This window comes from Penicillium concentricum, assembly GCF_028827145.1.
Source record: "Penicillium concentricum strain IBT 3081 chromosome Unknown utg000002l_segment0_segment0, whole genome shotgun sequence".
Lineage (NCBI taxonomy): Eukaryota > Fungi > Ascomycota > Eurotiomycetes > Eurotiales > Aspergillaceae > Penicillium > Penicillium concentricum.
In genome coordinates, this window is record NW_026622755.1 from 6,712,353 (window position 1) to 6,728,892 (window position 16,540).

The window sequence follows — 16,540 nt, forward strand, 5'->3', positions numbered from 1 at the left end:
CAAAAGGGGGATATGTCTATAGATTGTGTACAGCTCCGTATGGGGACAGTCGGATAGGGTTAGAACATGCACCAAGAGCAGAGAGTTGAGAGTATCAGACTACCTTAGTATTATAGGTAATTAAACTTCTCTCCAATGAAGATCGATGCCGCCGAGAACTGGCCGAGGATGATTTGCCGTAAATGTCTCTTTAGGTATAACGTGCCGGCCTACTCCGTTAGGAAATCCACCCATGGGACCAGGTAATTTATGAGAATTGTGTATATTGTGTATATTGTGTATGAATTGACCTAGATATGTTTGAGAAAAGATGTTAGATATATACGATATATACGGCGATCAGACCTCCCGAGGAACAATCCAAACATCCCGCCTAACAATTACAGTTGTCACCTTTACGATTGGTTGTGGGCAAGGTGTTCCCTCTTGGTATCAAATCTGGAAACCTGTGGCAACTTTGAATGTTTATTTTATTTTAGGGGAGATCGAGAGGAAGATTGAGATATATATCACATTCCACGCACTGAATTCCGTGTTATCACCATACCTACTGAAACCTCATAATCTTGCTCATCCGAATGCATATAGGTGGGTGGTACGCGCGACTCATGATACAGTCGTTATGACGCCTCCCCGATCGGGGTCTCAGATTCTGTACCTAGTCTCAGGATGGACACCCAAATTTGGAATATTTGCTTTTTCCGCCAATTTGCTCTTCTATTTTCCCCGGTGTGAGTCAACATAGTCTACATGGTACTGGTGTACGTTGTTATGGAGGTTCGGATGCCACGATGTCCAGCCGCCAGGCAGATCCATCACCGTTGGCCCCAGAGATCGTCAGCCGACACTCTCGGCTCCGACGACACAGAGACAAAACCGCGCCAATCGTTCTTAGGCATTTCATATGGGGCGAATATCGATTTTAGGTCATTGTGCGCTTCCACCGGATAATAATAAGGGCTTCAGGGCTTGGAAGAACGGCATCCACATTAAGCCTCCACATAAAGTACGATCTGGTAAGTTCCCGAGCAAGGGATTACCATATCGGAACATACAGTTTAATGCAGAGTATGGAAGCATGCAATAAGAGTAATAATCCCGCAATACGTACTCCGTACATTATTGAAAACGCAGCGATCTCTCAGCGACATCAACTTAAGACAGCCTGGCCCAGGTGCCCAGCCCTGCTTTGAGCGGATCCATGGATGACATAACCGCTGATATAATCCTTCAGGCCTCAGGCAGAAAGACTAAGCCGCGTAGGTAAAACAAAAAACATGGGGAAACAACATCAAATGTTAAACAAACATTCAAATTTCAAAAAGATGGCCAATTTTGATTGAATCCAACTTTGGCTTTATCCCTTCCCTAGACGAATGGCCGAACGTGGTTAAAAGGCATGTCGACATCGGGTCAAGTCCAGTCTCGGTTCCAGACATCCATTGATATCGCCCGTCGACAAGCGTATCATGTAGCGCCCGTGGCAGGACAAAAGCGACCGACAGAATCCACAGAGCAGGTTCCCGATATCCCACCCGGCCCAATCGTAAAACATGCTACTTTCCCTCGCCAAAATGTCAATCCAGACATATTGGAATCAGTTCCGCTGCAATCTGCCCGGAATCTACTAACCGCCCCCGTCCATCGCTTTACCGCTAGCAAGATTCATCTTGGCGCGGGCGCGGAGCCATCCCCGGATGATCCTCAAAAGGCTGTGGCTGCATCTGCCCCGCCTTCCAGTCAGAACCCCCTGCTCTCCCTGGCTAATCCGAAGTATGGCTTGCCGCCTGCGCTCACGGCCAATTTTGCTGCCCTCGGTGTGAGAAGTATCTACCCGTGGCAGGCGTCGTGTCTGTTGGCGAGGGGCTTGCTTTCTGGCGAACGCCATTTGGTTTACACGGCCCCGACGGGCGGTGGAAAGTCCCTTATTGCGGATGTGCTGCTTTTGAAACGTATTATTGAAACCCCAGGGCGTAAGGCGCTGTTGGTTTTGCCTTATGTTGCTTTGGTTCAGGAGAAGCTCAAGTGGATGCGTCGCATTGTGCAAGATGTGGAGAGAAATGTCCCGGATGATGAGGATGACTCTAAATTCCCTCGGCGATGGAAGAAATTCCACAAGAATATCAGAGTGACGGGCTTCTTTGGTGGAAGTCGGACCACGGCCACTTGGGCTGATACTGATATTGCCGTTTGTACGATAGAGAAGGTATGCGCGCTTGGCACTCAGTGTTGCTCGCAAAGTTCTGATATTCATTTTTAGGCCAATTCGTTGATCAACAGCGCGATTGAAGAGTGTAGCATTGGAGAATTGGGAGTCGTGGTTCTCGATGAGTTACACATGCTCGATGACGAACACCGCGGTTATCTCTTGGAATTGATGGTCACAAAGTTGCTATTATTACAGCAGGACATCCAGATTGTTGGAATGAGTGCCACGCTTTCCGTGAGTCTATGATTCAATCCTTCGGTGGACTGTTCTAACAGATCTACAGAACACCGAGATGCTAGCACAATGGATGAACGCCAAGTTCTACATCTCCACATACAGACCAATTCCCATTGACGAATACTTGGTATACGAGAATGGAATCTACCCAGCTGCAACCTCGAGGCAATTGTTCCAAACGGCATCCAAGCTGACTGCTGCTGCATCCTTGCACGATACCATCCCTCCCCACCGAATCATTGAACCTTCTACCTTCAAGCAGCTCGGCAACTCCGCCACAAATGCCATGGTAGCGCTAGCAGTCGAAACTGCAGCCGCCGGGTTTGGATCATTGGTGTTTTGTGGTAGCCGTCACGCATGCCAGGTTCATGCTGCGACTATCGGTGAAGCGATGCCGCCAGCGGAGCCCGAAGAGTTGAACAAGCGACTCGACCTTCTCGCTGAGCTGCGGAGTCTAGCCTGTGGGCTGGACCCGGCTTTGGAGACAACAATTATCAAAGGGACAGGGTTTCACAGTTAGTATTCGACATCCATGATAGAGTTTCCACCCTTACTCATGACTACTTAGATGCTGGCATGACCACCGAAGAGCGGGAGCTAATTGCACAGGCCTATGACCAGGGTGTGCTCAAAGTCCTCGTGGCCACATGTAGTCTTGCAGCTGGTGTGAACCTCCCAGCGAGGCGAGTTATCATCAACGGTGCGCGTATGGGCCGTGAGCTAGTAGGTCCGGCTATGCTGTATGTGCCTTCTTCCTAGAGTGAAGAGTATCAGCTGACAAAAAAATAGTCGTCAAATGTGCGGTCGTGCTGGCCGTAAAGGCAAGGATGACGCCGGCGAAACTTATCTCATCTGTGTGAAAGCTGATATGCAGGCTGTCTGCGATCTGTTGGACGCTGACATGCCAGCTATTGAGAGCTGCCTAGCACCGGAGAAAAGAGGCCTCAAGCGGTATGTATTTCTCGTCCAACTCCATTGTAAGGTTCCTAAATTATTCGCTCACACTCCCAAAGGGCTTTACTTGAAGCTGTGGCAACAGGATTGGTATCCGGCTGCGAAGCAATCAAAGAATATGTCCGATGCACGCTTCTTTACCGCTCATTGGACAAGAAGATCGCATACACCATCATGAGATCCGCTCTCCAGGAACTAGTCGACGAAGAACTTCTCATTTTCCGAGACGACGAATCATACGAAGCCACATCATTAGGACAGGCAGTCGTGGTCTCGGCATTTTCACCCGAAGACGGCCTATTCGTTCACGAAGAGCTGAAAAGAGCAATACAGGCCTTCGTCATGGATGGTGACATGCACATCTTCTACATGTTCACCCCACTCCAAGCAGCCATGAACACCCCCATCGACTGGCAAATCTTCCGCGATCAACTAGACAGGCTAGACGAGAGTGGTCTTCGCGCTCTACAATTCGTCGGAGTCCAACCAGGTTTCGTCAACACAATGTACGCCTTCTCCTCCCCTCCATCCCTCCTACACATATCCACACACCTCCTAACCAAACCCAAACTAACACCCATCCAGGGTCCAATCAGGCGCTTCCCTAAAAGAAACAACCCCATCCCAAATAAACCAAGCCCGAATCTATCGCCGCGCCTACACAGCCTTCCAACTCCGCGATCTAAGCAACGAAGTCCCTCTCTCAACAATAGCCCACCGCTACAAAATCCCCCGCGGTACGGTCCAAACCCTAGCACAGCAGTGCCACGGCTTCGCCGCCGGCATCGTCAAATTCTGCCAGCGCATGAATTGGGGCATGATGGCTGCCGTGTTGGATCATATGCGCGATAGACTTGAGGCCGGGGCGCGCGCGGATCTGCTCGAGATGGCGCAGGTTACTTTTGTTAAGAGTTGGACTGCTAGGTTGCTTAGGGATAATGGGTTTAAGAATTTGAGGGCTTTGGCGGAAGCTGAACCGAAGGATTTGGTTCCTGTTCTTATGATGGTGGGCTTGGATTTTTTTTTTTTCTTTTTGATTTTTTTTTGATTTTACATGTCTTGGAAACTACATGGGTGTGTGTTGTGATTGATCATCCACTAACGCGTCTCCGGTGTGTTTAGGCCAATCCGCGCAAAGCACAGAAAAGTCAACTCTCTCCGACAGAGGGGGAGAGGTATGCTGCGAAATTGTTGATTAAGGCTGAGACGATTATTGCGCATGCGATTAAGATATGGGGTATGTTGTATTTTGTGGGGAGTTTGTTTCGGAATATACTGACGGGTGCTGTTTTCTAGAGCGAGAGATGCAGATCGAGGTGGAGGAATGAATATCACGGTTTTTTTTTTTTGGCATTTTGCATAGATAGGAGCGTTTTTTCTGCGTAGCATTGGATTTTGTTATGATAGATACCCCAAATCAAAGGTCATGAATAGAATTTGCATTTATTTTGGTTTTGTCCTGGATATATATCTTTAGAGGGGTGGAGTGGCTTCCTGGCACATATATATATCCTGACTACTATCTCCAATTCTACACCAAAACAGAAAGAACCCAACAGTTGGACGCTAATCGAGTGCCATTCTCATATTTGCAAAAGTATGTATGCGGTTTGTACATGATTTACAATCCCTCAACGCCCCAGCCCAAACACCAGTAGATACAAAAATAAAAGCCCGCCCAAGAGCAGGATAGAAGGTGATCAACCCCCTAAAAAATAAAAAGAACGATTCGGTTCTTCTTTTTCAAACAAATCATCATTTCTACAATTCACCATGCTTACCATGTCTCGGCTCGCCCTCCGAACCCGGCGCAGCCATAAACCCACCAGCGTGCACGCGCAGCGCAAAGTTAATCAAGATGATTACGACGAGTCCGATACTGACGACCGTCGGACCCCAGCGCTCGTAGTAGACGCGCTTGACGTCGCGACGCTTGCGGATCTTGTCGACGCGCCAGATGTACAGGAAGAGACTGTAGACGAGGGCGCCGGCGGCTAGGATGGTGAAGGCCCAGGATGAGACGAGGGTTGCGGAGTCGGAGCCGAAGTTTAGGAGTGTTGCTGCGATTCCGCCGAGGATGATGGAGAATTCTAACCAGGAGAGGAAGGTTCGCTCGGCGGCGAAGTAGACTTTTGGTTCCACGCGGATGGGAACGAAGATGCCTATTTCTGTGTTAGTTTGGGTGATGCATGTAATGGTATGGAAGTGAGACTCACGTTTGCCCGGGGGAGCCTGGAATCGCTGTAGGGTGCGTTGGTGGTTACTCAAAACAGCGATCCCACGCTGTTCGGGGGGAGGCAGGGATGTTGGACGGGGCCGGGGGATTATCGCCATAAGACACCGTGCGACAGTGTGACCAGTTCGACAGAGGTAGTGTTTGGCCAACTGCTGCGCGTAGTAAGCACCCCCTATGCGGCGAGCCTCTTCGAGTTCGTCGGAATATACCGATTCGTCATCCGAGTCGTACAAGGGGTAGTCTTCGTCACCGGGCAGGGGCTGAGCGGCGATGCGTTCTTCGATATCCAGTTCGTTGCCATTGGTCTCAAACAATCCGTTTTGATGCTCGGTGGGCTGTTCTCCCAGGGCGCTTTCTTGCGGACTCGGGGTTTCGTCATCATCCGAATCTTCGTCATTGGCGGATATTGAGGTACTCGCCAGCGGTCTGTGGATACCGAATTGGCGAGTGGCAGGTTTGCGGATGTCTACACCCATCTGTGGGAACCAGAATGGAAGCAGGTTGATGCGAGTAGGGAACAGGGTCGCTGTTCCGTGGATGAACTTGCTGAATTTCGGGACCGCCTCAACCAAGTGACTGGAAGTCAAGTCGCGAATCCACTGGGGAGGTTCCTGGCCTGCCTGGGTCTGTAGTTTCACCTCCAACACGGCATAGGGGAACCGGTCGATATCCTCGGGAGGTAGCTGGGAGAATGGGAAGTCGACTCCAATATCCATACGACGCCAGTTGTTTCCAGACCGTCGGCGGCCGTCCATGTTATCCTCTCGAATCATGGTCAATTCCGTATCAAGAGAGATTCGAACACGCGCATCACCAGGCAGTTGGAACGCAGTTCGGTGATAGAAGGTACGGGTGACAGGCACCAGGCGGCGAGTAATAACGCGGTACTGGATCTCGCGGGCCAATTGCTCCAAATCATCAATCTCCGACGGGCTCTTTTTACCCTCCTTGCGCATCTTGTCGAAGATCTGCTCAACCGTCATCCGACCATCGAGATAGGCATTGACGTGCTTTTCCTTGAGTACGAAACGCGCCTTGACGGACTTTTCTCCTGTCCAGTCCTCGCGGTGGGTTTTCCGCTCCACGAAAATCTGGTCACTTTCCATGCCACCGTACCAACGCAGTCGGATTGCCTCAGCGCCTTCTGTTTTCTTCAGGCGACCCTGATACAGCTCCCAGGTGTCCGTGTTGTCATAGTAGATAGAGGAGATGGCCGTGTCCTTCTCCTCGAACTCCTTGCTGGCATTGAAGACTAACACTGGCAGGTGCTTCAAGATGACCAGCTTCAACTCCGTAATATTATCCCGGTGCACCCAATACTTTGTGGTTTGACGCAAAAAGTTTTGTTGGGTGCCACCGGCGGATGCATCACCTTTGACTGGGTTACCCTTGGTCCGGACTAGGTCATACAGCTTGGATAGTTTAATCACAAAAGCGTCGTAGTTATCCTTGAAAAATGGTTTCGCCTTCAGACGAGTCGCGAAAACCGGCTTGAGGTACCATTGAGTTTCTTTCTATGCGATTGTTAGCGAATTGGGGGCCGACTCGAAAATTGAAAGGGGAAAACATACGTCATGCTTCTTGATGATCTTCTGGAACCCCGTGTAATTCAATTGAGTGAATTTGGCCAAGTCATGTACATCAGCAATAATATCACTGAGCACCTGCTCTAGCATCAAGAAATCCGCATCGGTGGGCGCGGGGCGAGCGGTTCGAGTACTTTGGCGACGGGAATCGGCCGAGCTATCCAGACGGGAGACAACATCGTTCACCTCGAACTCGCTTTCTTGGATACGGGCGACAATCTCCTCGCTCTTGCGCTTTTGGAATATGAACACCTTCTCTAGCTCACTCTCAAGCAAGGATACGAAGTGCGTCTCATCGTCCTCGGTCCATTCTTTGCGGGCAGGCTGGGTGTTATCGGAGGTTGGCTCGTCGACGAAATCGGTCTTGAGAGCTTTCTTGAGCTCGTCATAGGCAATGTAGTAAGGATAGAATTCCTTGATCATGGAAGAACGGAGATATTCACCGAACCTGTGGAACAATTGGATCAGTATTCTGAGGGCGTGGGTGCAATGGATGGAGGATAGGAGTTACACACCTCATGGTGGGCAGGGGAAAGTGTGAGGAATTCAGGTTAATCCTAAGCTCATGACGGGAGAAAAGAAGAAAGAAAAATATCCCGGTGAGGGGAGCAAGGAAGCCAAAGTCGGAGGGTTGTAGCTCTCCGAACAGAAGTCCAAAGAGATATGGGTCTCCCCGAACTCGGCTAGTCCGATGACTAGCGGGTGACGGCCCCATGTCATCAAAACGGGTGCGTACTATTAGTCGAGGTGAGACGATATGAATATAGATTTTCTATATTGGGGATTTTAACCGAATGTGTAGCTGAGGAAATGACATTGAAATATCTTACTTAGGTATAATGAGTTCAAATCTCTATCAAATTGTTGTATATGGGTGACTATAATCAGAATGATCATGGCAATCTAGATGTACTTTGGTAATTTTGATATGGTAACTTTGTATTTGCAATACACCCACCCCTTGGTGACGTTAACAATTTGACCAGTCATGGGCGCACGTGGGCACTACGTTTGTTAGTCTGTTTTCTCTTCAGTCGGGTACCTCTTTCTTCTCTGTTCTATTCAAGTTGTTACTATATCTCCTGACAATCCACAGACCTATTACACATTCCAATATCAAACATGCTTCCCCAATTGCTTCCTCGATCCTTGTAGCCAAGGATGCAAGTCAACAAGATCGCCCCACACGGTACAATTGTTCGTGTTGGGTCTAGATGCATGTGATATCGCATTTTTCACATCCATTAGTTTTTAGTCTAGTCTAACCTAGGTAAGTCAGCTTGGTGAGAATATTGAAAATATTATGATCAAATCTACAATATACAGTTCTGGGGCCGAATCCCATAGCATTATCCATAAAAACACAAACGCCAGAACACCCTCAGTCAGAGATGACATGCAGCCTAATCTATCATCACATCATGGTATCATCGCAGCCACCTAGGACATGCTCATGGCCGCCCGGCGGATACTGCGACGAGCACCTTCACCGAAGACATTCACGGAGCCCTCCGTCTCCAGTGAGCGCACCACATCGCCGAACTGCTGGTGGTCAAGTTTGTTGTCGCTTTGCTCGCTCACATCGCGATACAGGTCAGTCCAGCGGACCGTGCCACCAGCAACACCGCCACGTTCATCAAGACGGGCCAGCACCGCCTTCTTCAGATCGTCACGTAGACGACGGTCAGCAGCGCTGCTGCCTTCGGTCAGAAGACCCATGTCGATGAGACCGGTTCGAGCATCGGTGGCGGCTGCCTTGATGGCGGAGCGGATGAGACGCACCGCTTCCTCGACATCACCGACGGTGACTTCGGGGGACAGACGCATGCGTGCGTGCGCCTCGGAAAGTCGGATCATCGATTCCAGCTGTCGAGTGGTGGCAGTGATACGGCGCTCTTGGGCGCGGATGTCATCACCTAGCTGGCGCATAGCCACGTAGGCATCGGTGAGTGCAGCACCGGCAGCTGGGGTGATCACAGGATGGCAGTTGGTCTTGGCGTATGTAATGTAGGCTGTGAGGAATTCGATAGGCTAGATAGAACAAGTTAGTAATCTCTCTAATTGATCGCACAGGAAATGTCACTTACCAGAATCTCCTGTGAGCTGGCATTCTCAGGGTTATCCTCGAGATACATGCCGACCAAGTGCTTGGCCAGGCGACGATCTTCAGTCTCATCGACACGGTCAAGGACCAGGTATACCAGGTCGAAACGAGAGAGCAGTGTAGGTGGCAGATCAATGTTCTGCGGAACAGCGAGTCTAGGGTTGTACCGACTGCCGATGGGGTTGGCAGAGGCCAGGATGGATGTTCGGGCGTTCAGGGTAGTAATGATACCCGCCTTAGCGATAGAGACGGTCTGCTGTTCCATGACTTCGTGAAGGACGGAGCGCGTGGAATCGTTCATTTTGTCGAACTCATCAATACAGCAAACACCACCATCGGACAGAACCAAGGCACCGGATTCTAGAACCATTTGGCGAGTCTCCGGGTCACGGGTCACGTAGGCAGTCAAACCAACAGCCGAAGAACCCTTACCACTGGTGTAGACACCACGCGGTGCGATCTTGTGAACATAGCGTAGTAGTTGGGACTTGGAGGTCGAGGGGTCACCACACAGAAGAACGTTGATGTCACCACGGTAGCGTGGGTTACCTCCCTTTTGGAAGGTCTTGTTGGTGCCTCCAAACATCTGCAGCAAGATACCCTTCTTCACATCGTCCATCTCGTAGATGCTGGGAGCCAGGGAACGAGACAGCAGATCGTAGATGTCGGGACGAGTGGCAGTCCGCTTGATCTTCTCCTCTTCTTCGGCCGAGACTTTGTGTGCCTGATCTGCCTCTGCTGCCTGCTCGGACATTTCTTGCTCGACGGTGGACATATCGATGCCCATCTTCTTACGGTCAAACTTCTGCACGTGAAGAACATCGATGTACGTCTTGAAGAGGGACTTTTGCGAGCGCTGACGAGCACTGACACGCATGGGGTTGCAGCGGAAGATACCAGTCACCTCCACACGGTCACCGGCCTTGCAAACATCGACTAGCTCATCATAGACACACAGAGACACCGAGTGAGGAGTCTGGCCATCAGGAATGTTGTCTGGGGTCTCCTGGAGCTTGATGACTTGCTTGTCAGAGAAGGAGCAACGGTTGTGAAGGAGCTGCATGGAGTTCTTCTCTTTGCAAGAGTCTCGAGGGCAGACTGTTGGCTCGGCAATTCTGCCACGATCAATGTCGACCTGCACACCAAAGCTGCAGGCGCTGCACCGGAAGAAGGCTTCTTTCATATCGGGGATGATGGGAGTGGCACGAATGACCAATCCCTTGATGCTGACCAGCTTGTCCATATCGGCCGGGTCGAGATCGCGCATGTTCACGGTCCGATCCAGGCCGAAGGGGAGGACCTTGAAGATCATGGCCTCCACTTCACCGACAAGATCCGGCACATCGGCAGTTGGCAGCACGTTGTCCGAGGTGAGGATGGGCTGACCACGTCGGTCACGAGGCTGAGCAGCGCGTTGGCTCTCTGACCGAAGAACGTCCATTTCCTTGAGGGCTAGATCCACCATCACATCCTTCAAAGCTTGATCCATCAGAGGGATGATTTCTTGTGGATATGCGGAAAGTTGGTGCCACAGCTTGCGAGTCAATGGGTATGACTTCAAGTTAGCCGCATCGAGGTTGAATGTGGTCACACCAAGTCGTCGCATGTTGTTACACATGGTGATGCACTCATGTCTCTCTGCTAATTCTCCCATAAGTCTAGTTTCATCCTCGGTGGCGCCGTCGGCCCAGAGGCGGTATTTTGTAGCGAAATTATACAGGAAGTTCTTGAATGCCGACATTGAATCTTGGATCGAGATGTTGGTACCCCAGATCACACGAGTGGAGTTTCCGGCCATAGCCTCAGCCTCGGAGGTGCCAGGGTTGATATTTGAGAAAGTGGCATCGGAGCGAGGCATGGTATCACCTGTGGGAATTCCATTGGCATCAACGAACACACGGTTACGGCGATTGGGAGTAGACCCAAAGCCACCGGAGTGCAAATCGCTGCGACGAGGACCCCGTCGGCCCTGGCCTCCAGGTGACACAAATAATCCGCTACTGGCGGTGCTCAATGCATCGGAGCGGATGTCGGAGCGGATATCAGACCGACCGAAGCCTCGAGTTGGGCTAGAGCTTGGAATATAGTGAATGGGAGAAGAGTCTGATGGGCGGTCAGGAATCTATATTGAAAAAAAAAAGGGTGCTGCTCTGCTAAACAAAATTCATACCTCTCACACCAGGGTTTCCTCGCGGGGTTCTGTCGCCATCATCTACCGTTGAGCTGGCATCGGCCATCCGCTCATCTGGAGTCTCGGCATCGTTATTTCCCTTGGTTGGGGAGGATTGGAAAAAAATGGGGGACGACGAGGGTGCGGCTCCCTCGGCCATTAGACGTCTGGAGGCACGGGGGTGGCTTGAAAAGTTGGGCTGCTAGGAGGCTCCTGTCGAGACGAAGAACTGGGCGATGCAGTTGAATTTTTAGAGGAGCGACCCCTCCGTCTTTGTGCTGGTGACGACATGGTGGATATGAATTAATGTGTTGATACCAGACGAAGGTCAGGTGGGTTGGTGTTGGTATGGGATACAAGTGAAGAAAGGGAGAGCAAAAAGCTGTGGGCGGAACGCGGTTTCTGCCACCCTTGACGCGACATACGCGTTAAGTGGTTTCCTCTTTGGGACGACGTGTTATCTCTAGCCACAGTGGTCCCTGGCTCTTCAGGGTTGTGGCTGATGTCTCAGATTACCTAATGTACTGCCACACCTTCAACCCAGGGGCCAATCACCGCTCTTTCCCTTTTTCTTTTCCAGGGCAACTGGTTCCTCACCCAAAAGCTTCACTACTACTATAGTAGGCATTCACATTATATGTATTAACATGTAGAAAATATCAGCAATTCCTTGTTATAAATATAGATGAGACTCTGAGGCGCTAGTTTACACAAAGTAATATTTGCTTCCTTTCAATAGGCTCTACCTTTGTAAAGCCGCCGTGACTTGTTTGGCGGTTTCACCTAGCGCCTGATGTCATTATATCTTCGATCGGCGCTCCCACGTTTCCTCCAATCATCCCTGTTCATCAACGTCCCCAATTTCTTGATCAGACTGCCAGCTCGATCCTTGCGCCACTCACCTCATTAATCAGGATATTACTCGAGGACCAATTTCGACGTTATTGGCTCTCGCTCCCCCACTGATCAGGTTGGCGCCCTACGAAGTCTCAAGTGGATTTCTCTTCGTGATTTTTTTTTCTCTTATCACCGAGTTCTTTCTTATTCAAACATTCAACATCCATCGGTGTCTACAACGAAATCTCGTGATGCTTCTTGCGGCGACAGCTGCTTCGATACCCCTTATAGTGTCCTAGTATCCCTCGGCAATACCCGACCTGATCGTCATGCCTTCGGGCTTGGAGGAGGCGCTGGAACACACCGGTGGCCACGGCCGAACCGCTGAAGGTGTCTCAATCTCGACCTTCCTGGCGTCGCTGGCGACAGCCATCGCTGTCTTCGTTGTTGAATTTCTCCTCTTTCTGTTACTCAAGGGTAAACTAAGCCGTATATAGTAAGTCCCCTGAGCCCCCACCAGCAAGGAGAACGTGGACATTAAGCTGACCAAAATTGATAGCCAACCGCGAACCTATTTGGTACCAGATAGAGAGCGTACAACCCCATCACCCCCAGGTCTCTTCCGTTGGATTGTCCCAGTTTTTCGTACCTCCAGCTCGGAATTCATCCAAAAATGTGGGCTAGATGCATACTTCTTCCTGCGCTATCTACGCATGCTTCTGAAGATCTTCGTTCCTCTGGGCCTCATGATCTTACCGGTTCTACTCCCAATCAATCAGGTTGGTGGCAAGGGCCAAACATACGAACATGGTCACTCGGGCAATAAGTATGCCGTCACTGGTCTGGATCGGTTAGCATGGGGTAACGTAACCCCCGAGCACACGAGTCGGTACTGGGCTCATTTGATAATGGCCGTGATTGCCATTATCTATGTCTGTGCTGTGTTCTTTGATGAACTTCGGAATTACATTCGCCTGCGACAGGCCTACCTAACGTCTCCCCAGCATCGACTCCGTGCTTCTGCTACCACCGTCCTCGTTACTTCTATTCCTCCTGATTGGCTCAACATGGATGCTCTTGATAGGCTTTTCGATGTTTTCCCTGGAGGCGTGCGCAACATCTGGCTCAACCGCAACTTCGACGACTTGAATGAGAAAGTCAAAGCGCGAAACAATTTTGCCCTCAAGCTTGAGAGCGCCGAGACGGATCTGATTGCAAAATGCAAAAAGTCGCAGCTTAAAAAGGCCAAGGCGGAGGCAAAGAAGGCCGGCAAAAGCCAGTCAAGCGCAGAGAAACAAGAAAAAAAGGCGGCCGACAAACGGGCGTCCCAAATAGCTATCGGTCCTGGTATCAGCTCCGGTAATCCTCATCAGGCCCACACGGTACGAGAAATGCTCCACGGACAACCAGAAGGTCCCCAAGAGAAACGGTCACAGGACGGACCTCGACGGGTGTTTGACCCTGCCTTTGCCGCCGCTGAGGTGGTTGGCCAAGGGGTGGGAAAACTGGGCAAGACAGTGCTTGGGGGCTTCAAGAAGGTCGAGCACGGCTTCGAGAAGCCCTTGGCTCGAACCGGGGGCTTTGTTGCCACTACAGACAATATCCTCCCGCCTCGTTCAAATACTCCCCCGCGCCCCGATCATTCTGCAATGACAGACATAACCGCGCCTCATGCAGACACTCCTCCAGTCCCAGACCCTCTTGCCTCTGGTAGCCAGTCTGCTACAACGCCCACCAAACCCGTAGGGCTGCGGCGAAGTCAGCACTTGAGTTTGAAAGGCAAGAGACTACCTGGACTGGATTCAGGACAGGATGCAGGCCAGGATGACACCACGTGCTGTGATCCAACGACTCCGGCGAAGCCACCATTCTGGAGGCGGATGTCCTCTCATCCAAAATCGCAGGGTGTGCGCGAGGCTGACGAATACCCACTGACTGCACCTGAAACCCCTGTAACAGATGCACACCATCATAGCTCCAACAAACCGAGCAAGGACGAAAACCCCAAAGATGGTCGAAAGGAGGGGGACAAAATGGAAGGAGAAAAATACCCCGTCGCCTACAATGAAAATTTCGACAATGAAGACTACGGAGAGCCGCTGTGGAAAGAATACATTCGGCCAAAAGACAGAGATACCATGCGTTTACCCATATTTGGTTGGAGTTGGATGCCTTCGCTTTGGCTTCTAGGCCAAAAGGTTGACACCATCGATTATTGTCGAAAGGAGCTCGCTCGTCTGAATCTGGAGATCGAAATCGACCAACAGCACCCTGAGCGGTTCCCTTTGATGAACTCGGCATTCATCCAGTTCAACCACCAAGTCGCTGCCCACATGGCCTGCCAATCTGTCAGCCATCACCTCCCCAAGCAGATGGCACCCCGAGTCGTGGAAATCTCTCCTGACGATGTCATTTGGGATAACATGTCAATCAAATGGTGGGAACGATACCTGCGTTCCTTCGGCATCATCACACTAGTTTGTGCAATGGTCGTTGGATGGGCGTTCCCAGTCGCGTTCACCGGACTACTCTCGCAATTGGCATACCTGGAGGGTGCATTCACGTGGCTGGCCTGGCTTGGCAAGCTGCCAAACTGGTTCATCTCAGCCATCCAGGGTATTCTTCCTGCGATGTGTTTGGCTATTCTGATGGCACTGCTCCCCCTCATCCTTCGCTTCTTGAGCCGCACGCAAGGCCTCTTCACTGGCATGTCCATCGAGCTCACTGTCCAAAATTATTACTTTGCCTTCCTGTTTGTGCAGCTGTTCTTGGTCGTAACCATCGCTTCCAGTTTCTCGACAATCATTGAGAACGTCACTGATGTGACCAGCTGGCCGCAACTCCTTGCAGTGAACATCCCGAAGTCTAGTAACTACTTCTTCTCTTACATGATTCTACAAGCCATGTCTGTGAGCGCTGGTGCTCTTGTACAGATCTTTGGCCTAGTGAGCTGGTTCATCTTAGCTCCTATTATGGACTCTACTGCCCGGAAGAAGTGGGCACGAACAACAAACCTCAACCAGATGCAATGGGGCACGTTCTTCCCTGTCTATACCACCCTAGCCTCTATTGGTAAGTCGTCTCGTATTTTTGATTAAATCCATTAACTAACATTCTCCAAGGTTTGATTTACTGTGTGATCGCACCGCTAATTCTGGTTTTCAACATCATCACCTTCGGCCTGTTCTGGTTCGTCTATCGCTATAACACACTCTATGTCACCAAGTTTCGCTTTGACACCGGTGGCCTTCTTTTCCCCCGAGCCATTAACCAGCTATTCACTGGAATTTACATTATGGAGGTCTGCCTGATCGGCTTGTTCTTCTTGGTTCGGGACGCGGATAACGAGGTCGCCTGCAAGGGACAGGCTATTTGCATGATCGTTGTTCTAATCCTGACGGCCGGTTACCAAATTCTGCTCAACGAAGCGTTCAGTCCACTGATCAGGTATCTGCCTATCACCTTGGAAGATGATGCTCTTCGACGTGATGATGAGTTCCGTCGTGCTCAGCACGCTCGCCTCGGTATCGCTCTTGATGATGACGATGACGAGGATGGTGACATTGAACACACCCTCGCTAAGCATGAACATCAAGAGCGCCAGCACAATAAGGAGCTACGAGAAGACATCGAACTGAAACCGCTGGAGACCAGTATCCCCGACCAGACGCGACACAATTCGGATCTCCTGTCAACACCGAAGCTTGGAGGCAAACGTCCATCATGGGCCTCTAACTCATCAAATCGGAAATCTAAATATTTCGGTCAGAACTCAACCCCCACCACGCCGACACTACGGAATATGCGGGAAAAGATGGCCCAAGACACTGAGGCCCAGGGGCCGGGCCCCAACACAGTTGGCCAAGCCCTCTTTGCTGGTATCCACGATGAATTGGAGGATCTCACGCCCGATGAGCGTGACCAGCTGGTGCAACGTGCCTTCCAGCACGAGGCCCTTCGCGCCAAGCGGCCTGTCATCTGGATTCCCCGTGATGATCTGGGTGTAAGCGATGACGAAGTCTACCGAACACAAAGATTCAGCAAACATGTATGGATCAGCAATGAGTACCAGGCCCTAGACGGCAAGTGTCGGACGATCTTCAGTCGCAGTCCTCCAGATTTCTCAGAGGTGGATTTGATTCAGCTGTGATACCATTTGTACATTGTTCCTTTTAGCCATTCTATAGCATTTTCAAGCGTCGCATTC

At 50.8% G+C, this 16,540-nt stretch overlaps 4 protein-coding genes across 4 annotated transcripts; 2 read left to right on the forward strand and 2 right to left on the reverse strand.

Moving 5' to 3' along the window:
- Positions 1-1,399: 1,399 nt before the first annotated feature.
- On the forward strand, positions 1,400-4,728 carry N7517_006262 (DEAD/DEAH box helicase; the record flags this gene model as incomplete). Its single annotated transcript, XM_056723992.1, has 9 exons — positions 1,400-2,206; positions 2,261-2,443; positions 2,493-2,961; positions 3,015-3,186; positions 3,236-3,397; positions 3,460-3,906; positions 3,986-4,406; positions 4,523-4,637; positions 4,697-4,728. 9 exons carry the CDS (start codon positions 1,400-1,402, stop codon positions 4,726-4,728), a joined length of 2,808 nt encoding a protein of 935 aa, XP_056580242.1.
- Positions 4,729-5,161: 433 nt separating this feature from the next.
- vtc4 (putative vacuolar transporter chaperone (Vtc4)) lies at positions 5,162-7,742 on the reverse strand (the record flags this gene model as incomplete). The annotated part of the gene is made up of 4 exons (XM_056723993.1): positions 5,162-5,562; positions 5,617-7,150; positions 7,208-7,670; positions 7,738-7,742. The coding sequence occupies 4 exons, from the start codon at positions 7,740-7,742 to the stop codon at positions 5,162-5,164; spliced, it is 2,403 nt and encodes an 800-aa protein (XP_056580243.1).
- Positions 7,743-8,662: 920 nt separating this feature from the next.
- Positions 8,663-11,656, reverse strand: N7517_006264 (MCM DNA helicase complex subunit MCM4; the record flags this gene model as incomplete). The annotated part of the gene is made up of 3 exons (XM_056723994.1): positions 8,663-9,253; positions 9,310-11,429; positions 11,497-11,656. The coding sequence occupies 3 exons, from the start codon at positions 11,654-11,656 to the stop codon at positions 8,663-8,665; spliced, it is 2,871 nt and encodes a 956-aa protein (XP_056580244.1).
- A 1,006-nt stretch (positions 11,657-12,662) lies between these two features.
- On the forward strand, positions 12,663-16,483 carry N7517_006265 (putative DUF221 domain protein; the record flags this gene model as incomplete). The annotated part of the gene is made up of 3 exons (XM_056723995.1): positions 12,663-12,829; positions 12,893-15,405; positions 15,456-16,483. The coding sequence occupies 3 exons, from the start codon at positions 12,663-12,665 to the stop codon at positions 16,481-16,483; spliced, it is 3,708 nt and encodes a 1,235-aa protein (XP_056580245.1).
- Positions 16,484-16,540: the final 57 nt, after the last annotated feature.